The sequence below is a fragment of the Athene cunicularia genome, assembly GCF_003259725.1.
Source record: "Athene cunicularia isolate RWA chromosome Z unlocalized genomic scaffold, athCun1 chrZ_part3, whole genome shotgun sequence".
Classification (NCBI taxonomy): Eukaryota; Metazoa; Chordata; class Aves; order Strigiformes; family Strigidae; genus Athene; species Athene cunicularia.
The window spans coordinates 12,795,298-12,820,720 of NW_020799144.1; the positions used below are offsets into that span (position 1 = coordinate 12,795,298).

The window sequence follows — 25,423 nt, forward strand, 5'->3', positions numbered from 1 at the left end:
AAATCCATGCTTATTTATATGCTCCTTGATGCATTTTGTATAAGTAGGATTTTTGTTGCTCTCATACACTGAAGAAGTCTATGATTCATTTTCCTGTCTCCTAATTAAGTTTTGTGGTCAGTCTGATTTCATGCTTGATGTTACACACCTTAGATAACTCCGGTCACTTGCAATTATGCGTTCTGTAGTGTACTCAGCTAAAGATATTTGGTATCTTTTGTGTCTGCACTGGTCAATTCAGCTGTTGTAATGCTAAGGCAATGTAGAAGTGTGACCATCTAAATTGAGTTTGCTTGTGGGAGGAGAGGACTACAAAGTCAAGCCATCAGTCTCTCCATCAAGGCATAAAGTCCTAGTCTATATGGTACTCTAACTACAAAGCAGTTTTAAAATACAACAGAATTTATTCTTCAGCATGTTTTATGAAACTGGAAGAAATTAGGCACCTGGTCCTTACATTGAGGAACTCCTGCTGGCATCTTTAACCAAGGAAGGAGTTGAGAGTCAAGGTATTCTTGATTTGATGAGCGAGGAAAATTATGTAATGCTCTTTTACTTATTACAAGAAGTTGGCGGTAGCTATTCACCATGTGTGACTGAGTCCTTATTTCCTGTAGTGTGGCAAAGCTTAAATTTTTATGCAGAAAAGGGCATATTCAGATTGCATCTTAGCAAAACTTGAAATAACTTGCTTTCAGTAATACAGAAAGAGAAGCTTATGTCATTCTCCATACCTGAAAAACAAAAACGTGTGTGGGAAGATTATTGTATCAAGTATGCACTCATTCACAGCTTTAGAATGAGAGAGAAAAGTGAGATGTCTTGCTGTAACTTTATTTAAAAGTTTCTGAGATTATTTTTACAGTAATAGATAATGTTCCTGTGTTGGACACAACTGTATCCAATGGTAACAGGTCAAAGATTTCACTGCTGGGTGCCTTCTTGATTATCTTTGCACATGGAGCTAAGTATGCATGAAGTGAGAAGACACACTCAGTATTTTTCTACTTAATTATTTAGCTCTTTTTTTAGGTTGATGTTTTGCATACAAATGATTCATTTCTATTGATGTTCATGTTGCTGTTCTTTGTTACAGTGTGAATTTCAGTAACTGCAAAATTAAGTTAGAGCAACTCAGATGCCTTGAATTTCAGTTTTATCTGCTGCTACTTCTCTCCTGAGCCTTCTAAACACAACTGCAATTTGAATCTGGTGATAGCATGAATGCTCACCTGTAGAGGAGTGCAGATTGAGTATTTAACAGGATAGCTCGGTGATATCCAAGTATAACCTGTATAAGCTCTGATACAAGCCTTTTTCTGTTTCCTATTCCTGTCCTCCTAGAAGGAAATTGCACTTATGGTATCTCCCATTCCCCTTCCCTGGTTACTCTAGGACTTTTAATATTATTGCTAACAAAATCACAATTTTCAGCCTGATTGGAGAGCTGGTAATGCACATGTGCTACTTGAATGTGGAGAAAGCAGTGTCATCATTTGACATTTTAAGCAATTAATTACAATATTTTGTAGATTTAGAATGAATACATTTTGAATTCAGTTTTGTGAACTTTCTTGACTTCAGTGTATTAGTAAATTCTCGTTGCTACAAAAGAGATTATGATGTTTAACACTCGATTTTGTTACAACTTTGTGAGACAGTTTTCTGTGGTTGTGTGGAAAAGCAAATTCTCAGAGGAAAATCTAACATGTCTAACACTTGAATGCTCTTTCTCTTATTGGAACAGTATTGCTGACATCATTGAGCACTATAGGAAAGAACAGATTGTTGAAGGATATTACCTTAAAGATCCTGTTCCAATGCAGGTAAGATTTAATCTCAAAGTATATTGTTGAAGACACAGACCTAATCATAAATCAGCTTATGAACTGAATTACACTAGGGATACCAATGGTAGTTACACAGCATCGTCTCCATTTTTCATGTTTTCAGCTTGTGTGTTCCTTTTGTTTTATCCTCAAACACATTCACTTACCAAAGGTTGGCTTGTAGTCAACAGAAAATGTGGTAAGCTCTGTCTGTCCTGAGGTGTTCATCCTCTGCTGTGTGCCCTTAGTTCTGGCCTGTGGCACAACCATGCCGTGCCTTAGTCCCATGTTAGGAGGAACCAGGCTGCCCTCCTGTCTTCTGTGTCTGGGGCTTTTCTTCTGCCAGAGGAAACCTGTGTGCACAGAAAAGCTTTGGGGTTGATTGTAGGGCTGGGATTGCAGGTCTTGCCCCCTAGCAGATGTTCATCCTAGGAGACCACCAGTAATACACACACCACATCATCTAGGTTTTCATAAGCTTATAGCTAGTTAAAAGGTATACATGTATATTTTGTTTTCTCTCTGATTCCAAACTTTCAATGGTTAGAAATTTGCCTTTAATTTCCTCCTTAAATAGAGTTATGGTCAATTCATATCCCTTTGTGAGATTTCTCCTATTAATGCAAGAACATTTCTTGTATTTTCTCTTGCTCAGCTCCTAAGCTAAGCATACCAAAGCGGATTGTGAACCTTTGTAATGTTCTCACGGTTGCCCTGCTGCCAGCAGTTTCGGTGTGAGCTCACCTTTCTTGAATGTGGTGGACCAGAATGGTTTAGAGTACCACATCATGAGTAATTCCCTTTTTCTCTGGATAATACTTTACAGAAATATCCTAGAATAGGTGCCATTTTCTGTGGTGAGTTGACACTGGCAAGCAGATAAGGACCCACACCTTTGTTTGCTCAATCCCCTCTCCTGCAGAATTGGACAAAGGCAAAATAAAACCCTCCTGGGTTGAGATAAATACACTTTAATAAAGGAAGGGATGGTGTTGCAAAGGCAATCACTCGTCACTGCCCACAAGCAGACTGATGCCCAGCCATTCTTTGAGCAGAGGTCACCCAGGAAGACAACCCCCACACAAGCACACAATTTTGTTGCTGACCATGATGTTATATGGTGGGGAATATCCCTTCCATCAGCTGGTGTCAGCTGTCCCAGCTCTTCTCTGCTCCCAGCATTTTGCCCACCCAAGGCTGAGGACAGGGGCAGGGTGGGAAACGGAGGTCTTGTGCATGCATCGATCAGTAAAAGCTAAAATCACTGGTGTGTTACCAACACTTTTTTAGTCACAAAACCAAAACACAGTACCATAGGGGCTGCTGTGACACAGGTTAACTCCATCCCTGCCAGACCCAGTGTGTTGTCACAGCCATGTTACAGCACAGCTCACTCCTGTGAACAACTCAGTTGTTCAGGTTTCTCATTTTCTGTTTTCTACGGGTAAGTATCAACAAGTGTAACTTTTGTACTGTACTAGCAGACTTACACCTTGTTATTCTTATCTTTCCTGTACTGCTGTGTTGTGTCATTACTGCTTGGTTGTTTGCTGCTCTTAACTGGTGCTTGATAATGTAATTGGGACAAAAAGAAAATACGAATCCTGAGCCTGCTCCTTGAAAGGCTTCACTACTTTCCTCATGCTCCATTATTACTCTTGAATCATGGCAGTAATTTTCTTAGTTTTAGCTTTTTGCGTATGCCCTTAAAATTCCTGCATTAATAACCCTCTCTGCATTGACCAATTTTCCATGCAAGACTACTTCAGATTCTTTTAACCTATTCAGATATATTTGTGACTTTGCTAAAAAAATTTTGTTGTGGTCAATGGTGCAATTTCTGTTCAGCTTTGTCTTACCTCCCTTCTGTATACTACCATGCTCTGTGGTTTTGAGGGGAAAAAAATTCTAAAGTTTTGCATCCATTTAGGGTCAGATTGACTTCCTGCTTCTAATACGAAATTTACTTTAAAATGCCACTAGATATGTTGTTTTGTGTGCTCTTCCCTGCCTAGTTTATGTTATGGAGATTATCCTGAGCTCATAAACATCTGGATGTTGCTTCCACTGTAGGTCCTCTAATTCCTGTTAGTATTACCAAAGTGGTTTTCATCTTGCTTTTGTCATTCTGTTCAAAATCATAATTCTTGTAGATACATGGGCAGGAAGAAAGGTAGAATATTTAGCATGAGCCAGTTCATATGTTGCTTGTCATCTCAGTGCTGTTCTTGTTGCTTGGCAATCCTGCTTTTCATGTTTTCTTCGGCTAAAGAACTTTTGCTGATCAGCTTACTTGGGTAAGGCCAAACTTGGCTTGGCTTTTGGCCATTCTCCTTTTGTTACTTGCATTTCCAGGTCCTACAGTTTTCTGTGTGAATTTATCCTTTTTCTGTTTCCCGTTTCTGTTTTCTTTTCTTGTCTTGTTCTACTTGGTTAAGACATGTGAGTTCTAGTGAGGTTAATGAGGAACTGTGCAAGTTTGAGTGTGTCGGTTTTAATTGTGATCTGCACCATTCTTGCTGCTTCAGAGTTTATTCATGATTACTCAGTCTCAAAAGCTTTGGTAGAAGAGAGAAGCTAGATCAATCTGTAAAGACTTGTATAAATTTAACAAATATCAGTGAAAGATGCTGCTTTTCATTTAATATGAAAAGATACAATGTTGTTGGTCTGTATTGAAAACTTTTCTGTCGTAATTCTGGAAATATGGAAATAGTTACGTTACATTTCTATCAAAGGTATTGTATGAAAAATTATATTACTTTATTAAAATGCATGAGAGAACAGTAATAGTATTGGTAGTATTCATTAAGATGATCCTGGTTGCAGCTTCACTTTTTTAATGGTGAATTCTCAGCTTAAAATGTTTTTCTTACATATTTACCAGCACCAAGAACAAGTGCTTAATGATACAGTGGATGGAAAAGAAATCTACAATACAATTCGCCGGAAAACAAAGGACGCTTTTTATAAAAATATTGTCAAGAAAGGTTATCTTCTGAAAAAAAGTGAGTTATGTTTACTTCTATAAAATTTTTTTCTAAAAGAAATGCAGATATGGATCATAGAATATCTCAAGTTGAAAGGGACCCATAAGGATCATCAAGTCTACCTAAAACTAAACCAGATGGCTAGGAGTGTTGTCTAGATGCTCCTAGAACTCTGCCAGGCTTGGTGCTGTGGCCACATCCCAGAGGAGCCTGTTGCAGTGACCAACCACCCTCTCAATGAAGAACCTTTTCCTGATGTGCAACCTGATCTTCTCCTGACACAGCTTCGTTCCATTTCCTCATGTCCTATCGCTGGTCACCAGAGAGAGGAGATCAGCACCTGCTCCTCTGCTGCCTCCCTTGAGGAAGGTGTGGATTGTGATGAGGTCACCCATCAGCCTTCTCTTCTGCAAGCTGGAGATACAGATATCATATCATGGATACTTAGTGAATTTATCATAAGTGTCATGGATACTTAGTGAATTTGATGTAAAAGTGGTACTGGAAAGGACAAAATTAGGGCAGAAGGTTCTAGAAAGTGTGTGAAGAGTATCAAAAATTTATTTCCTTTAGTACATGAATAAAATAACATGATACATATAATTACATGTAGTGTGAAAATGTTAATTGGCAGTTGTTCCGAAAAAAATCAAGAGTGCAGTGCAAAAACTAGGCATCCTTGTCAGTTACCATTCAGACTCATTAAAGGAAGTGTATGCTCATAAAAAGTGTTTGTATTTGATATGGAATTCATTAAATTCTAGCTGACAAGAGTAGGTTAGAGCTAGAATGGTATAAATCTGCACATTGGTTGGAGAGCACAGCTCCTTTAATTTTGCTATTCTGTGTTAGGTTGTTTGTTTTAAATGTTAAAATGTATTTTTCTGCTGTACCAGATACATAGTGACTTTTCTTAAGGTTCAAACGCTGACGCAGTCAATATAATATAAAAGGATGATGTCTGCTTGACTCAATATAACCTTGAATTGCCATTGAGCAAGTCTCTGAAGTTCTGAGGAAGCTAATCCATTACCAAGTGTTGTATTTCTGTTTTTTTTTTTTAAAAAAAAACCATTAGCTGAAGCAGAAAAACTTGTCAATAATATATAATATTAATATAATAACATCAATAATATAAAATATCAATAATATGTAATAATCAATAAGACAATTTCTGCAAATGATGAAGACCAGAACTTGAGGGATAAATTACAGATAATAATCTGGATAGCGACCAAAAGTGAGAAAGAAGGTATGATTTTACATGTAGCCAAATATGAGAGATTTAAAAAAAGTAAACCACCCAAACTGTAGACCCTCAAAACAAAACAAGGAAAGCATTTCTTTTATTGAGAAGGCTGTTTTTTCTGAGAGAACATGTAGAGGGATGTCATCGAATGAGGAATCAAGAATTAATTTAAAACCTTTAGCTAAAAGATGTAATGAGATAATTTAAATGTGCCAGCTGGAGTACTGAATTAGGTGTAGAGATGCACACAGCTGCATATGGAACAAATTCAATGAAATCACTCTTCCCTCTAGGAGACAGAGTGTCGTAAGTGGATGTCAGATTTGTCTTTTCAAAACAGTGCTGTTACTCATTTGTTGAGGCCCATTGTGGATTTATGATGATCAAAGTAAAAAATTAAGGCTGAAACCGTTTTCTAAGTGGTACTGTGATTTATGCATTAATTAGTTGCAGAAAGTTCCCAATCTATTGTAGTTCAGAGAATGTGTTCTCTGAAACAAGTGGAACTAGCCAAATCCTTAGATATGGTTGTGTTTGGGGCGTGGTTCTAAGTTTGCATATAAGGTATTCCCATTTCTGTTATTCAGCCATACTATTTTAAGATACTGTTAATGTAATCTGTTAAACATCGGTCAGTTTAAGAGTAATTTTCTCATGTCAAGAGTCTATTTCTTAATTGTAACAAATGTGATCCACAGCATCATTATTTGCAAACTGTGTAGATACAGTCTTAACAATAACAGGAACTCATTGTCCAGACAGCTCATATGCACTTGCCTAATCTTGTTGAAATTAGTTAAAATGTTGAAGAGAATTTTTGCATCTCTGCCTGCATCTCTGAAGAGGGTCTAGTTTTAGCCAAATATTGCATAAAATTACGTATACTGATAGAATAATGTAGGTGTGATTGCCTGTACATCGTTCTTCTGTTTGCAATTTGACAAAAACTTTACTGCCCTCTTTTGTGTTTTTCATTTACAGAATTTACATTTTATTTTAAAAGTATCGTAACTTTTTGGTTGACTCTTCTACAGGTAAAGGAAAAAGATGGAAAAACTTGTACTTTATATTAGAGGGAAATGATGCCCAGCTTATTTATTTTGAAAGTGAAAAAAGAGCCACAAAACCCAAAGGACTCATAGACCTTAGTGTGTGTTCCGTCTACGGAGTACATGACAGTTTGTTTGGCAGGTAGGACACCGCTTTTAATTCTCGTATGTGCAGCAGGAGAGTTGGCTGCTGATTTGAGGCATGTGCAAGACATGGGCAATGTGTTCACAGGGGCTAGTGAACAAGTAGCCCTGGCTTGTGTTATTGGTGTGGATTGCAAGGGCACATGCAGACAGGTGTAATTGGTGAGTAGTAACTTGTTGAGCCATGCCAACTCTATTGCTAGCTGTACACTAAGAATTTCGTTAGAAATTTCAGGATTTAGTACTGAAGTTGCATTGTGATGATTTGAGCTTTTTTGCATTGTCGTTCTTGAATATTGAGTGTATTAATGTTCTACATTTCATTTTACAGACACTAGAAATTATGAACCAAGTGTTTTAATACTTTTGAACCAAAAATTGACAAAATAAAGAATTAAGTCAATTCCAGAAGATCTACATTTTTTGGATAGGTATTTGAAAGCTAACTTATAGACAGTCAGTAAGTGCTTATCTGTTGAAGAACAAGTGGTTTTGTTAGATCAGACCAACTTAGTAGTAAACTGATTCATATAAGTGAACATCTTTAGAAATTGTTTTTTCATAATTACTATACTCAGGTTTTGCATCAAATTTTATTTACTGTAATGTTTTGATATTCAAAATATGCCAACTGCAAGGGATGTGATTATTAGCAAAGAAGCTGGAATCAAGTCTTTTGAGTATCGTTAGTAATTAACAAGAAAGAGTTTACATACTTTTTCATTTATAGTTACAACCGCCCCCCCCCCCTCCACAGTCCTGTATTATGTCATAGGGAAGAAATAAATACACTTAATACTACAAGTGTTAGATAGAACTTCTGTTTATTCCATGGATCTTAATATTTAGTAAAAGCTGATATATAGACAATTTCTGGGGGGGGGTTGTGAAAAAACTTCAAATGCTTAAAATTAGTGGCATTTCTTAAGCTGCAAGGACTGGTGCTTTTGTTTGATCTGTTAGGGGGTTTATTTGAAAAAATCCATTAGACTAATTGGGTTGACGGGCATAAATGTAGATAAGGAGTACTAGAACAGTAATAAAAAAATTATTGACATGTTCCTTGTGTAAGTTGGCAATTATGCAGGAAGCTTTGGTGTATATTGTAAACATTTTGGGAGAGTTAACATTTCTTTGAGCACAGTGTGGAAGGTCATGAATAAAGTGTGCACTTTAAATAGCTTGTAATTTGGCAAAACAAAGTATCTTTGACTTTTTGACAAATGAATGGAGGTACACAAAATGTCAAAGACACTATAATTGCATTTAAGGTTGTAGAGGTTTGTCATGTACATTCACTGATTAACATGTGATACAATATGTATTATATTGGTCGCAAGAGCAGTGGGGGATTCCTTGTGTTCATATTGTTTTCCTGAACTCATAAGAAAACAAATGCTTAATGTATTGTTAATTGATTAGGAACTAATGCTGAACCTCTGCTGCCTTTAAAGTCTTTAGGAATAGTCCTCGTTGACAAGTCTTTTCCATTATCAGATGGCTTTTTTTGCCTTAAGTCAGCATATATGCCTATTCAGCACAGACCATTCTAAAAGTTTCTCAATATTCAGAAACAAGCTAGCTGTGCTAAAGTGTGGTTTTATTAAAATGACATAATACCTTCAATACAAAATGCAGTTTTGAAGTACCTAAGAAATTCTCCAGCTGGAGTTCTTCCTCTTTCCGTGTGTGATGATACGATGTGTAGACAAAATTGATGCAGTGTTCAGTGTTCAATGCTTCTCACAGACAAACAGCAGAAATGTATTAGTTCAGTGTAAACTTTGTTTTGACACAAATCAACAAGCAAAGGTGTCCGTTAATAGTACAAAGATTAATAAAACTTACATTTTTTGTTTTGTTTATTTTTAAGGCCAAACTGTTTTCAGATAGTAGTTCAGCACTTTAGTGAAGAGCATTACATCTTTTACTTTGCAGGCGAAACTCCAGAACAAGCACAGGTGAGAACTTTTGTTCGTAAATACAATTTAAGAAATAATATTTTTTTTGTCCTGTGGTGTTTAACAATACTGCTCTTTTGAAACAGGAGGCAAGTGTATAGCAAATAGTTAGAGGCTGTGTCAATATTAGCAGGTGTTATAATGGAGTAGTGGCAGATCTGAAAGGGGAATGGTTGGTGCTGAGCATCCAGCATCTACATTAACTGCACTTGAGGGGTTTACTTTTTTGGAGAAGTTCCAGTTGGGTCCCATAGTCTAAACTTCCATTATTTTCCATTGTATGTTCTTGTAGAGCTTTTTTTTTTTTTTTACATAGTTCAATTCAGAAGAACAGTTTACTGTCTAGGACTTTTCATGTCATAAAACAGAACATGGTGAGAGTTTTCCTTCAAAGGCATATTCCTGATATGAACTAAAATGCTAATGTTTGTGTGTGTGCCCAGTGACCAAAGTGCATTGAACAGCTGCCATTTGCAGTTACTTGTCCTGTCCGTAAATTGGTGGTAGTTCATAGTCTTGGGCCCCGATCTTGTACAAAAAGTAAGGTTTTCTGGTTTTAGTGGGTGTCCTTTAGTTACTAGCTCTCTAGTGGTTATGTTTGCTGATTAAGAATTGTAGGATAGGAGCCAAATTTTCTGAAATTCACTCACCATCAGGAGAACATATCTAAGAGAAGGCAGTGTCCTTATTTATTAAGTTTACAGCTCTGAAATCTGTGTTACATCAGAAGTTAAGATTTGTATTTGATTTTATTTAAATGGAATTAAAGCTGTTTACAGCACTTGTAATAGACTGCTATTCACCCGAGCACAAAGGCTGTATAAATCTAGTATTCTTCTTTTGCTGTATATAAAGGAAAGCACAGATTTTCGTGTTAATACTAATTTGTTAAAGTTGCTGAGATGACATAAGAATAATGTAGTGCATTTGTCACACAACTCCTAATGCACTGTCTTTGAGAAGCAGCGTGCTGTATACTAATTCAGAATATATACATTGATTTCCACATTCATTACTCTGTACATTCATTTTTGTCACATCTGCAATGTCTTTTGTGTTCTAGAAATTAAAAGAATTAATAATGTGTAGAAGACAGAATATCCTGTCTTGTTCCCTGAACATTTGGTATAATCTGCTTTTTGTTTTGATCTGCTTAACAGGCTGTTCACTGCACTTATACAGAATTGAGTTGGGCTTTTTTTTTTTTTTTTAAATATGGCTTTGGCCCTGTAAAGTTTATAGATATTTCTCTTTTGAGAAAGTTCAGCTTTCTTACTCTGTAGCATTTCATAGCAGAGTAGCTTTATTTGTATATTAGGGCTGTCTTATAATGTGATAAATAAATATCAAAGCAGTGCCATCCTATGGAATATATGGTTTGTACAAAACAAAAGCAAATGAAAAATGTAGCCTTATGTACTAGTGTCACTGTGCTTCCTGTGGCACATTGTTCATTCTTACTACTGTGAGCTGCAGCATTTAAGGGGAAAGGTTTTCCTGCTATGAGAGAGTATAGAGGCATACTCATTTGTATTAAGAGATTTTTGTGACATTTTTCAATTGTGGATCTTTGAGATACCGACTTAAGGCTGTTGGTCAAAACCTAATTTTTGTGCTTTGCAAGATCTATACAAAACTCAGTGGTTGGGAATGAAGTTATAAGACATCTTTCACCTTCCAAAGGCCCCTTGCAAAGCTCCTCTGTTAGCAACTTTCTCATGCTGCAGTGACTTTTTCAGAGGTGGTCTGGCAAGTTGGCAGTGCCTCTTAGCTTATTTGTTTAAAAAAAAAAAGAAAAACAGACAAAGGTTCTACAGTCAGTTTAGTGTTAGACTACCTATTTATTTCCTTGATCAAAAAGGAATCCACCCATCCACTCTCCTGTATGCGTTTGTGAGCAGACAAATTGGGGAATGATGTGTATATGCTCTGTGTTTTCCTGTTTTTGTTTGAATTGTACACAATATTACAGCTGCATACAGAAGTACTGGAAAGAAAAATCAGGAGAGTTTGGCTTGTTAACTGTAATTTTCTCAGGAGCAAACAAGTTTTCCTTCATCTTATATACTATTTGTAATTTCATATAGTATTACTAGACTGGAAAATTGGTAAAGTTCACACCATATATTCATTAGTAATGCTTGGTGTTTCTAAAAGAAAATTGTTCAGATTTACAAATTCTTTATTAGATTTTGCTCAGTAAAGATAAGAATTTTGTTTTAATACTCAAACTTGCATACTTTGGAATTACAGAAAACTTTTTTGCCTAACTAAAGGGATAACTTCAGATACTCTTTTTAGATATGCCTGTTCCACTGCAGGGAGCTCTGTCTGTCTGTTTTATTACACTATTCTGCATCCTTCTCTCTTAGGACTGGATGAAAGCTCTGCAGATGTTTTGCAGTTTAAGAAAAACCAGTCCCGGAACATCAAATAAACGTCTACGTCAGGTGAAGCTGATATTATGGGGTTGGTGGTGCATGTGAAGGAATGTTTTGTTTTTTCATTGCAAAATGATACTGATAAATCTCAGAATTTTCCTTTCAATGGCAGTAAATCATGCATATCCTTACCTTCTTTTTTGGAGTTACACAGTACTTGTGAAAGCAGCCAGAATGACTTATACTTTGTTAGTAATGTCTCCATACATTAAAAGCAAAATGGCTTTAGGCAATCTGCATGTGCTTTGCTAGGTATTATTTTTTGCCTACATTTGAGTAAAAGTGTAAAGAAGTCAGCATTTATATCATCTCAACTTTTAAAATTTACCACATACAGGAAACTTTAAAAATTTGACAGACTTACGTGACATGTGAACAAAATATGCATTTAATATTATTCATTTTCACTAACAAATGCATGCTGAACCATGTTTGTGGCAATATCTCTTGGCCTCTTGAAAGTGCTGTGTTTGCCAGAATTTCCTCAGAGATAGAGGATAGATAGTCATAAATGGATAAGTTTCTAATGCTTGGAGAATCCCTGATATTTTTGAATGTTAGAAACTTTGAATGCAGTTGTTCTAGCAGACAGTCGAGAAGGGAATAAAATAGGGTGTTTTTCAGGACACACAGCTGTTCTGTAGTTAACATTAAACATGTTTGGATACTTCTGAATAAGTAAACTAAATTAGGTGAATTCACATATGAAGTGGCAGGTGAAATTGGGGGCTTCAAGCTGCAAAAACAAATCAAAAAGACTGAAAATCTGAAATAATTCTTCAAAAAGCGAAGAAAATTCTCATCTACATAAAGGAATAGAATGTAATATGTTGCACAAGGGAATTGCATGGAATCTGTTAGGAAAGCACCAGATAAGCCATTTTGTTTGGAATTGTCCATGGCTCTTACTCAAGGTGCTAGTCTTCAATTTCAGTAAAACTTTTTCTGTGCATAGAAAAGTTTGTATTTGCACATCCTAATGCCTCAAAGGTAATTTTAAAAGAAGAAAACAATATGTCTTAAAAACATGGGCTGGAGATTAATTTTCAATAATTGAGTTACTCTTACTACTTGTGCCTCTTAAAATGTTGTTCCGTGCTCTTCTTATGAGAAAATTTTAGTTTGTATTCAGTATTCATATTAACATTAAGGCTCCGCACAGAGGATAAAATAATTCATTCATGTACTTTGTATTTCTCTTTTAGCAATGAAAAGTAAATTTTGTGTATTTATTCTTTTTAGGTCAGCAGTCTTATTTTGCATGTAGAAGAAGCTCATACGCTACCAGTAAAGCATTTTACTAATCCTTATTGTAACATCTACCTGAACAGTGTCCAGGTAGCAAAAACACACATCAGGGAAGGGCAGAACCCTGTGTGGTCAGAAGAGTTTGTCTTTGAGTAAGTCTTAATCTTCTTGAATTACTGAATTTCACTCATAAGTTGCATTGCATTTAAGATTCTTAACACTGTGTACTGTTCTGCGTATGCTTTCTAAAAATACTGTATGTATGTTTATGTGGCAGGAACCTTTCAGCCAAATTCTGCATGGGCAGAAGCATCTACGTGTCGTTGTTAATAGAAGTGTCTTTGGCTGATAATGAGAACTCAGGATTGAAATGAGTTTAGAATAAGCTTAAATGTCAGCCAAGTATAGTATTAATTGAGGCTTTCTGTCTTTTCTCCTAGTGATCTTTCATCTGATATTAATAGATTTGAGATAAGTCTTAGTAACAAAACAAAGAAAAGTAAAGATCCAGATATATGTAAGTATTTTTCTGTAAAAGATGCATATATATTGCAGCAATGATTACTTTGTGTGGTTTTCATTACTCTTGCCAAACTTTGTCACAAGAGAAATAAGTGTATTTTTATGCTCACCATATTGCTGTGTGTGTATGTTTCGGATATCCTGGTACTGGCTTTCCATGAATGTTTTTACAATGAGAACCTGCATTTTTATTTAGTAATAAAATGCACAGTAATCCAGTCCTGTGTATCTGATGGCTTTCCTAGATCTGCTCTAGCACACCCATTGTGTTATGCAGTGACTGCTTACCAAAAAGCAAGAGGAAAGAGAAGTTGTCAGTATTAGTCTGCTCCATAAAATGCCAAGTTCCTTGGAGTTTTAAGACTGATTGCATGGAATTCCTTTTCACGTTTTTTGTTGCTTCCCTTGAGAAAGAGAAAGGAAAGGTGTAGTACTTTCATTTTAAAAAAAAAAAAAAAATTCTTACCAGTCTTTGAACAAAATTTGTTTTGTTTTCTTTCCATTTTAACCTCATCTGTCTACTTTTCTTGTACCACTCTTGGGCTTAAACCTGAAGTTACCTTTGTATCCAAAGTATGACTTTGAACGGGAAAGGATCCATGTTTTCTTCTGCCTTTTACAGCAGTTTCCAATAAATTATTTTCCTGGTTTTACCCAGACAGCTGCTTCTTCAGCTGTGGTTTTCTTTGTGTTCCATCAAATAGCAGGCTGGTAAGATCTGTTAGCTTTCTAGAAAAAAGGTTTGAAGAACATGGCTTCTGAGCTTTTAAATAGAAAAAAAAAGAAATTTTTTAATTTTTTTTTTTAGTTCTCTTCCCACACAGTGTGTGTTAGGTTTTTTTTTTTTCCCCCCATTACTGAAGTTATCTTGTTTCCCACCATACTTGTTCTGGAACAGCTTCAGCCCCCCGCCTGCTTTTTGCTGCCTGCAAGGCAGGATGCTCTCCCTGCCCCCTTTAAATTTTTTCCAAGATTTATTTCTTTTCCAAGATTTCTTTTCCATTGTGTTCAGAGCTGTCTGTTCCAAAGCCTGTCCATTGCAGTTATTTTCAGTTTGCCTATATTCTGTTTCCAGCTTGTTGTATATGCCTCAGTGCTAATGTCTTGATAATCTTTTTTTTTTTTTTGAGATTTGTGGAGAAACCTTGACCAAAGTAGAATTACTACTCATTTTGAATTATTTTAAACCTACTTCAATTTCAAACCTCTTTCTCCTTCTTTTGCCTATAAAACTTTCTGCATAGTAATATAGGAGGAAAAAAGGTACATTCCCTCTGACGGACAAAACAGCTGTAATTGCCATTGTGACCATGTTCTTGCAGTGTTCCTTTATTCATTTGAGCTGGAAAACTGATTATTTATGTATGTGGGAGTTCTGATTAGTAAAAGAATCTACAGAGAAAATTTTTGAATGGGATACTTTGGTGTAACTTCTTTAAAACTGTTTTTGTAGTTTCCTCCTCTCTGTCCAGGTTAAGGAGGTTGTGTTGGCTTTGGATGCATCCACCTGATGGGAGGTGGTAGAAGGTTTCTTCATCTAGGTCCGGAGCAGGATTGGCTGAGTTTCTTAATTACAGTTAGATACATTCTTGCAGCATAACCCAACAGCCCTTTCATTCTGGGGTAAGGATTAAACTAAGTCAGCTTGAAAGAACATATATTTCTGCTTACATCCCCAGCCCTATTAAGTATGTAAAGTGCAGGAGGAAAACATGAGCTAAAACAGACCTTATCTAACATATCTATGTCCTGCGTTGAACTCTTCAAAAGCAAGAGAATTGGTTCCTTTCCTGAATGATCCTTTTTTCAGCCACAGCTGTTAAATGTGAACTACCGTGAAGCAGGAGTCATGTGAAGGTGGTATACTATTCAACTTCACAGTTAATTGAGCCAGCTTTTCTGCTTGCTTTTCCCACCATCTAATGTAGATTTAAGGCCCAAACTGTTAATGGTCTCACTGCTTTATATCTTTCATCATAACACACAGGAGTTAAATACCAAAATGATACCAGTGTTAAATACCAATGATGATACCAGCTATTTTTTCAGTATTTTAAAATATTTCCTGAGTTTTCAAGTCTTTGCCTAAAGTTTGCCTATTATGAGTATTCCATCATTATTTCAGTATTTTTTTTCTTAAAAAGTATTTCAAATACAAATAGTCAGAAATTACACTGAACAGTTTAGTATCAATTCTATTTAAATTTTTCTTTGTTCCTCCAACTGTAAACTGAATGAGGATTTATTGAAATAAATATGATAGGGCTTGGAAAAAATAGAGCCCTAGAATGTATTAGTAGACTTCAACTGCTTCTACTGCAAGCTGGGATGCTCAGGTGTGATTAGACAGTTAGATTTGTAAATATCTCAAGGTAGTACCTCTCAGTGTTGAACTGGAGTAGAAGTTCTGGTTTGGTTTTGCACCATAATAGTTGGTTGATTTCAATTAGTTCTTGCTGAAAAAGAAACATTTTTATAATGGAGGTGGTCACCTCATGCAGGCACGTCCATAGAGTATGAGCCACTGTCTTTCAGGCACAGTTATTGTTTGCAGTAGTGCCAAAGCTTTTTTTTTTTTGAAACTGATAGCTGAGACCATAGGAGGATGAGCTTTGATAACATGACGGCGACTTGTGGCTGCGAAAGGCAGGATTTAGTATGTCCATGTATTGAGCAGTTTCCTCTTTGTCAAGATTTCAAATGGCTTTAATGAATCGGTAATTCAAAATTTTTGAGGGATTTTGTTCTGGCAGAGTTAGACAAAGGCTTCATAGTAAACACGGGTTCGTTTCCAGTGTGATGACTGAAACAAACCTAAGTTTGAGCCACTTCTCACTTTAATTTCGAAGTTATAGTTACTGACAATCAAAATACAATCTTGATACTAAATATTATGCCCAAGGTTTCATTAGTTAAGAAACCTCAATCTTAATCCTTTTTTTTGTACTAGTGTTCATCTTGTAAAATATTGTGATTATTTTTGAATCAAGATCATTGTTGAGAGAATTCTTACCTGTGTTTGGAGAGAGATCAACTGTTGTTTGCTTTGATCGTTCTCTGTATATTTGTTTCTGGTTTAAAATGTGCTAGATTGGGAAGTGTAATTACCCTGAATTTTTCAACTAATAGTGGTTTCTTACTGAAGGTAGCCTATTCAGTGTAAGTTGCTAAATGGGAAAAAGTCTTGTTCTTTTAAAGTTATTGAATATAAATAATGGTAGCAACAGCTCTGCAGTCCTTGTACAGGTATTTCTCTTCTGACATTTTTTTTTTTTTAATCAAAGCAAGATTATAGTATATAATAGCTATGAAGTGCTACTATAACCACAGGGCAAAATTAAATCATGAGTTTATTCTAGATCCTGTATTTCATTCACCTTCATCTCGCTGAGATATAGGTGCTTTACACATGCAAGCAAAATATGAAGAAAAACACATTGTTTAGTTGTGGGTACAGGAGCTTTGATGCTGGGGAGAAATATTCTAGGAGAGTCAATTGATTATCTGGTCTAAAGACATAGTCCCATCCATGCTGGTGATAAGTAGCAGGTGGTGATGGATTGTTTTTCACACTACTTGACTGATTTGAAAGCATTCACTTTTGTCATTTTATCAACTTCAGAAAATTGGAACTAGGCAACAGAAATGTCCTGAAGTGAGCATTGTAAATGTGATGTTTTTCTGTTGCAGTATCAGATAATATCCTGCTATGTATTGCAACACAGGGGCAATGGGAGGTCTACTGGAACTGTTGACAATTTCTCCAAGGCAGTGTGGAATATGAGCTTTGCAGAAATGTGGGAAAAAAAAAAAAAAACAACAAACCAAAACACAAAAACAACAAAGCTCCTGGGTTTGTTGTTTTTGGCTTGTTGGGTTTTGGGTTTTTTGTGTTTTGTTTTTTTTTTTTCACGTGAGGAACCTAAAAACAGATCTCATGGAGAGGCATGGAAAGAGAGGATGTTTGCTTGAAAGATCTGACAGGCTCAACGTGAAACTTGAACTGTGGACCCATCTTGAAGCATGGTGGGCGCTTCACAGGCACGTTGTTGCTTCTGGAAGCGCCTGGACTCTTTCTGTGTGAAATAATTCTGTTCGGAAGTGCCTGTGCCTGCTCCAGATGGGCCTGTGCTCTTGCTGCTGCAGCTTGCTAGACAGTTGCAGGGCCAGACTTGAGGGGCAGTCCAGGTCATTGCTTGGCAGTTTCAAGGTACCAGCATCACTGAAAAGTGAATTAACAATTTGGCCATTCTTGAGTTGACTTTCGTCATTATCTAGGCAGCAAGTTGCCTGGGAATACTTTTATATGCGATTTGCATAAACTGTTACAGCCTTAACCTGGGAGTTAGTATAAAAGAAATAGATATGCCAGTGTTTGGAAAAGCCATAGCTTTTGTATACCTAATAATAATAATAAATAGTAAAAAGTAACTGTAGTAATAAATAGTAAGAAGTAACAAAGTGGTCAGGGAGCACACCTGGTCGTGGTGGTATCCACCCAAGGGCGGAAAGCTGACAGTCAATTCTGAACATCTGTTTTTAGTTTCTGACTGGACTTAAGGTGTAGCATTTTTTTATTCGCTACTTGGGTGTTATGAAGAAAACTATCAATATCCATATACTGGTTTTGAATGTATATGTATGCATTCTTTACAGAATGTTTCAAATTTCTTCTTCAGTTCACACGGGTCTTAAACCATTGAAGATGGTAAATACATTGATAGCAAAAATCTTGATTATTCTTATTAGTGCTCTTTTGCTGAAACAAGATGATGTGCTGAAACTAAACTGGGTTTTTATTCAATAGTAGCACTGTTTTGATGGAGATAACTTACTTGAACAATGCTTTTTTTCCTTAAGTGTTTATGCGTTGCCAATTAAGCCGATTACAGAAAGGACATGCAACAGATGAGTGGTTTCAGCTCAGCTCCAATGTACCATTAAAGGGTATTGAGCCAGGATCTTTGCGTGTTCGAGCACGATACTCTATGGAGAAGATCATGCCAGAAGAGGAGTACAATGAGTTTAAAGAGGTATGAAGTTGTTAAACTTCCCTTGGCTTGTCTGTCAAAACTCGTTTTTTCTTTTGTGGTTTGAGATCTCGGTAACAGTGCTGGACATATTTAATAACGTTAAATTTAATAATGTTAAATAATATTTATAGTGAGATCTATATATACATCAGTACGGATGTATGACAGCAGTTTTTCCAAAGCTGTTATATGTTATGAGAAGCTTCTGAATATTTTAAAATTCTGTTTTTCTTTCAGCTTATACTCCAGAAAGAACTTCATGTAGTCTATGCCTTGTCACACGTCTGTGGACAGGATAGAACGCTGTTGGCTGGCATTTTACTGAAGATTTTTCTTCATGAAAAGCTTGAGTCCTTGTTGTTACGAACACTAAATGACAGGGAGATAAGCATGGAAGGTACTGACTAAACTACGCTAAAGTTTACTGGAACTCTGGGTGGGTGGGGAGGGAAGGGCTTTGTCATATTCGTTTTTTTCCTTCCCCTTTAGTTACAACATATATCAAAGTGTTTACACAGCACACTTTTCCCCTGCTTTTTGTTGTCTCAGCTTTTCGTGTTGCTTTTTTTTCAGATGAAGCTACTACCTTGTTTCGTGCCACCACTTTAGCAAGTACACTGATGGAGCAATATATGAAAGCCACAGCAACAAGTTTTGTTCACCATGCACTGAAAGACTCTATATTGAAGATAATGGAGAGCAAGCAGTCCTGTGAGGTGATACCTTGAACTTTGTTTTTAAACATTTTTGGTCTGTTGGCACAACTATCTACTGGTTGTTACGTTTATGATTTTTGTTATTAGCTTCAGAGACATTTATTAATCTCTTGCAACTAAAATTTTTTACATGAGAAATACAAGAACTGAATTTGTTAAGAGATTTTTATTTTGGCTTTGAACAATATACATAGTAGAACTTTTAAAGATTTTTTATTAAAATTTGTTTAAATGATCTATTTATTTTTTAGCAATTGTAAGCTGTTACGTAGCAGTCACTGACTGTCATGACCTAAGTAACTTCTAGTAAATTCATGATATCATAGAAGTCAATGTCTGGACTTGAGTTTTAATTCAAAACTTTGTGATGTTATTGATCCTGAAACTGTGTTTAAAATTACCCTCCTAACTTCTGTGTTTCACTTTACCTTGATTGTGGAAAGGATGGGAATCCTCAGAAATTTGAATTGAGAGAGACAAAAAGGTTGTGCAGATAGATAGTGGTGAATTAAAAGCCTAGTGTATTGGAACTTAAAACCATTGCTTCTTCACATTTCCTGACTAGCCGTTGAAACAGACTTGGAAATTCTGTAAGAAACTTACAAGCAGCAGAATATTTAATTTACTTTGAAGTGTTCTTCAGTGTGGAATGTTATGAAACTATATATGTAGTTCTAGTTAGAAGAAGAAACACAATCTTTTTCTTTTTTTGTTTTAGTTAAATCCCTCAAAGTTAGAAAAAAATGAAGATGTAAACACTAATCTGGCACATCTACTCAGTATACTTTCAGAACTGGTGGAGAAAATATTCATGGCTGCAGAAATACTGCCTCCGTAAGTTTGCACATTTCTGTTCAGATCTGTATTTCAAAATTCCTATTTGTGTGAATTATATTGCACCTCAAAATGAGGTTATTATTGGTTTGTTTGCTAATCTCTCATAAGACTAATGTCTTTAGGGTTGCTGTATGGACACAGAAGAATACAGATGGGGAAAAAAATAACACTTTTAATAATTAATAGTACTTTTTGGAAAAGTCTCTGGCTAGCACATGTGCTTTTCTTTGAAGGAGAAGCTACTAGGTCCAAGAGGTCAGGGAGAGAAGAATAATAAAAATAATCAATCTCATACTTCCACAAAAAGGTAGAAGACAGTAGTAATTAGCAGATAATTACATGTATTTAAGTTGATTACAAATTCTTTCCAGTCCTCCTCCTTCTGAGAAAGACGTGGAGTTATTAACAGCATATTAAAAATACAGTCAGGTAGCAGTAGAATGATACTGTGCTATGGTTGCTTCTATCTGTTAGGGAAATGCAGAGGTTATTTTTTAAATTTTTTTTTAATTGTTAAAATAATTTGTTTTCCTAGTTCAGATTTGAACCATGAAATAAAAAGTAGACAGTACTATCAGTTTTCTTTCACTGTCATTAACTTTTAGAGTATGCAAAGTCCTCAATTTTGAGATAAGAGTAGCACAGAATTGTTTCTTTTGTGTTAAGTGTTGGCAACCTTAGCATTAAAAGTTGCACTCCTTTTAAGTATATGATGCAGCTCTCAACATTTTCTGAAGTACACCATAATTTCCCATTTTTTATGGGAGAGGACTATTGCTGTGGTTGCTTAACTTTTAAACACCTAACCCTCATTTATGGAAATAGTTGTTTAGTTAAGAACAGAAAAATCAAAATTGTGTTTTAGGAAATACTACTTAAGTAACAGTCATTTAGTGCACATCATTAATAGTCACAAAATTGCATATAGAATTGAGTATTAATGAGGGTTTTTGCTTGCCATTTATAAATTTACTTTTTAATATAAATTTATAAATTGACTTTTATAAATTTATTATCTTATAAATTAATTCTTAGTTAATTTAAAGGTTATGTGTAAATTATAAACATAGAATTGATAGTATTTCTGCATCAAGTAGGAGTTTGGTCTAGATCCCTTCTGACCAGCTTTTTTGATTCTGTGTTTAATGGAATGAATGATTAGCTATTGTTTCTGCAGGACACTGAGGTATATTTATGGGTGCCTACAAAAGTCTGTTCAAAACAAGTGGCCAGCTAATACCACCATGAGAACAAGAGTTGTTAGGTAAGTTACTTGTCACTTCATTCTGAAAATAATCTTTTCAAGTCTTGTTGAAGACACACCTCATGTGCTTATGTTTCTTCCGTAGGTTATAGCAGTATTTAAGATATTTACAATGCTGAGGCATGATATCCCAATTAAGGATTATGAGTTTACTAGATTCTTAGTCATGTTCTTAGAGCCTTGCCAGAATAAGATGGTGTAGTATAGAGGTCTGTATAGCTTCACTTAATAGTTTTGACTTCAAATTTACTTGTGTTTTGTCAAGTTTTACAAAGTCATCTAAAACAGCAATTTTCTTTTTCATGCTGGGAAAGAAAAACTACTGTCAAAGCAATAGTTAACCTTTGTGATACCTGTAGAGAGCAATGAGCTCTGAAGATCATGTTCCTGTCATATGTCATCTGGGAAGACTGTGCCTTACCCAGGGACTCTTATATAGTGTCTGTTAATTGCTGGAGAAATCTTACACGGTTTAAGATTCATGCCCTTTAAAATGCAGACCCAGCACTGTAAGGAGTTTAATACCTTCTCATAAAGACAATTGGACAGTTGTTAGATTTCTCCAGGGTACTGTCTGTGTTGGGATATATAGTTTTTCTGCATCAGAGAAGGCTCACAGTTGCTGGTTTTGGGCTGTTGGTTTTCATCGCTCTGAACCAACACTCTCTGTTGGGTTTCCAGAAACCCGTAATTCCATGCTGTCCCAGTTTAGTTTCATTTGTTTGCTCCAGCCCAATTGTGTTCAAACATTCCAGAACTCCTTCAGAAATGTTGCAGGTTACTCAACTGAATACCTCTGAACTAGCACCAGCTACAAAAACTCCAGTGTACATTCATAAACCAATGTAATACACAAGTTTTTCCTCTAACGCTGCCTGTTGCCAGCACAGATCAAACAAAAAATTTTGACAAAGGTGTCCTTTTCACACTGAATTTATAAACACTACTGGAGGTTTTAATGGTATCAGAGCCACATCTTCCCTTTTTTGTGGTGTCGGGTGTGTGTTTTGTGTGATTAATCTTTCATGGAGGGAGTCTTTCAGAGGATTTGTCTTTGGCTTGCATTTATCGTTTTGACACCAAGAAGCCTTATGTCATCCCAGGTACCATGCAGGGGTGTTGTCTTCAAATGGAGGTTTCTCTTACTTTGAGGGGCTAACCTACTGGAAGGCTGTAGAGCTCAGCAGCAAGTACCACTTTGTTCCCACCCAGCTACAGAGAGATCCAGTTGGTTTTCCTTAGTGGACACAGCTCGCATTCCGGGTTTTCTAGAGGTCTCTCCTGGATGTTCCCTTGTGGTGTTGGTCTTCACAAGGGAACTCTAGTGATTTCTCTGTAGAGTACAGTTTCAGACCCTTGAGTGATGATGATTAACTTTATTGCACTATTTTTGACCCAAGAGGGATTAAATATTCAGAGGCAGGTGGATGGTTTTTAGATGTCTTAGTATCTTCCCTACTGTATCAGTCAGAAGGTGCTGCCATTTCTCTCTGGTTGTAAAACCATGTAGATACTGAGTCATTACTAGTTTAGGCAGGTTGACCAGGGTAAGGAGCACTAGATCTTCCGTATCAGCAAGGCCCATGCTAGATTTGTACCTCATTGGCTTTAAACTTTGGGCACTTCTAAAAGAGGAATTGGTGTGTGTGCCATGCTTCACATATAGCCAAGAATTGTTGTCTTACCAGCCCATAATTCATGGTTCTTAGAAAAGTAAGAAGCTTTTATAACAGTATACATTAGGTGTCCGGGCCATATATGTGAACCTTTCTACTTTGTGTGTCATTTTCAAGTAATATGGGTGTTACCATTCACTGTGCACTTGTCAACAGGCAAGGTAGTGTAAGGTCCTCTCCTCCTTTTATAAGTGGTCAGGCTTTGATATTGTTGTAGTGAAAACCAGTCTGCTGATTGTGTCCAGGCATGCCAAAAAAACAAAATTTAAGATGACTTAGATTGCTATAGTTGGTCTATATGTCACTTCATTGTATAGCAGTTAGCCGGAGTTGAGGTTAACCTGAGGTGGATGCTTTTAACAGAAAGTTACATTTTTCTCATGCTACTGAAGGCTGTCCTGGGTTTCTGTTGAATGAGTTCCTAATTATATGGTCAAAACAGAGCGCTTTTCTTCCAGCTTTCTAGGTGGCAACAATTACTTCGTGGAGGAAAGTAGCAGATCCCTTATTATTTTTCTACTATAGCATACTGTTACCAGGATGTGGACCAGCTTAAGCTGAGCTAAGGCTTTGTCACTGCCAAAAGACATGTTCCCTTTGCCCACCCGCTCCTGCGCTCCCCCTTACTTTGGCCTGGGGGAGTGGCTGACTGCAAAGGTGGGTGCCTTGTGGTAGCTGACAATGGAAAACCATAGGGAGGTCAGAGACAAGGGAATTCTCCTTTTTGAAGCTGGCATGGCCTGAGATTGGCTTCAGTATGACTTTACACGTGGTTTCAACAGTTCACCTTAATTGGGAAATCAGTTTGCCTATTCTTTCAGCTTTTATCATCGTTTAATTCATTGCATGATAATCTGTCAGTGTATTCAGTGTGCAGTCTGGTTGGTTGGTGTGTCTCAGATTCCATGCTAACTTGAATCCTTAAAAACTACATACCCGATTTTCTTAATTCTCTGATTTCATTGAACAAAATACAATTTTCTTCCCATTTCAGTGGCTTTGTTTTCCTTCGACTGATTTGTCCTGCTATCCTGAACCCAAGGATGTTTAATATCATCTCAGGTGACTATATGCTTGTGATTGAATTCATACTTCATACAGTAGTAGGCATGAAATTACTGTAGTGTCTAACATAGCAGAATAGGAAATTTTTTGAATGTTGTGTCCAAAGTCATGTTATCCCCATCACTTGACTGACTTCTCCATAAGGCGGGCAGGGGATGCTTTTCACCCTTAAATGTAGGATTGTGGTTATTTGTGGTTATCCCAATTTTAAAGTCCAGAAAAACATGCATTGTGATATTTAATAATACAATCTTGAGTTAAAGTCTAGCAATGTGGAACATATTCCAGCAGTGTGAAAAATGTGTGTGATCTTAAAACATCACTTTGAATATAATGCAGTGCCAAAGATAATGGCTGAAATTCAGTGGTATCGCTTACATGAACAAGATTTATGAAGTTAAAGATGGGCCTGCAGAGCTTGGAATAGGTTTGTGCACCTAGAAAATTATGCTTGAATAACTTGGTTTTGAACTTCCTGCTTAACTTCCAGCCACTGCAGAAGTCTTTACTTTGCCTCAATAAGTAGAGTCAATCTCAAATATGGAATCTTAAAGATGGGGGGCCGTGGCATTTAGAAAAGGTGGGTTGTGCAGACTTGAGATGTCATCTTCATGGACTTACAGGCCATATGTAGGAGCGTTCCCATGGGCTTGCCTAAGTGAATGTTCTCACTGCATAAAATCTTACCTTGTTTTTTGATGCTCTCTTGGTAGAGTGCATCTCTCGTAGTTAACTATAACAGCAGCAGGGAACATTCCTGTTTGCAAGACCAGGGTTGCAGAACCTGCTGTACTGGCCTGTGGCACAGCACGGGCTGGTATCTGGTATTATTCTCCCCATCAACTGGTAGGGGCGACTGGGATGGTGGCACACATCAGGGACCACCTCTGACATGCTGTTGGTGTGGGGCTTTCCTGTTGTGAAGCTCTAATGGTGAGGACGTGAATTATCCCACAGCAGTTGCCTTAAGCACCTTGAAATGTTTGTGGGCATTTTTAACTTCTGTGGGAGGAAAAAAGGAAAAGCATAAACTACTGAAAACTCTGTTGTGGTTGGACATCTGAGTTGCTTAGGTGTAAAACTTTGCATGTGTTTTATTGCTTTTTTTTTTTTTTCTGGGTTTTTTCCTTGGCAAAGATCACCCCAAGCTAGAGGGCATTTAGTTTTCACTAGCTATTGCTCTTCCTCCTTCCCTCCCTAACAGTTTCTTGAATTTTAGCAGTAAAATGCTGATTTGGAAATAGGAGGAAATCAGATATATGATTCAGAAAAGCTTTTTTTCTTTATTCATAGATAGTTCTTAAGACAATGTAGCATGTTTTCTATCATCTCTCTTTAAGCTATACTAATTGAGAAGGCTGTGTTGAACAGAAAGTTCCTTTCACCCACTAATCATTTC

At 36.5% G+C, this 25,423-nt stretch overlaps 1 protein-coding gene across 2 annotated transcripts in view; it reads left to right on the forward strand.

Annotated features, from left to right (window-relative positions):
• RASA1 (RAS p21 protein activator 1) overlaps positions 1-25,423 on the forward strand; it is a 63,564-nt gene that overhangs the window by 26,167 nt on the left and 11,974 nt on the right. For both annotated transcript variants that reach the window (XM_026866626.1, XM_026866627.1), the window contains exons 9-21: positions 1,748-1,826; positions 4,717-4,837; positions 7,103-7,259; positions 9,135-9,222; positions 11,595-11,672; positions 12,906-13,063; positions 13,352-13,428; positions 18,294-18,466; positions 18,704-18,863; positions 19,040-19,182; positions 19,901-20,016; positions 21,197-21,283; positions 23,954-24,021. In XM_026866626.1, the coding sequence (XP_026722427.1) occupies positions 1,748-1,826; positions 4,717-4,837; positions 7,103-7,259; positions 9,135-9,222; positions 11,595-11,672; positions 12,906-13,063; positions 13,352-13,428; positions 18,294-18,466; positions 18,704-18,863; positions 19,040-19,182; positions 19,901-20,016; positions 21,197-21,283; positions 23,954-24,021 (1,505 nt within the window). The remainder of the gene's footprint in view (positions 1-1,747; positions 1,827-4,716; positions 4,838-7,102; positions 7,260-9,134; positions 9,223-11,594; positions 11,673-12,905; positions 13,064-13,351; positions 13,429-18,293; positions 18,467-18,703; positions 18,864-19,039; positions 19,183-19,900; positions 20,017-21,196; positions 21,284-23,953; positions 24,022-25,423) is intronic.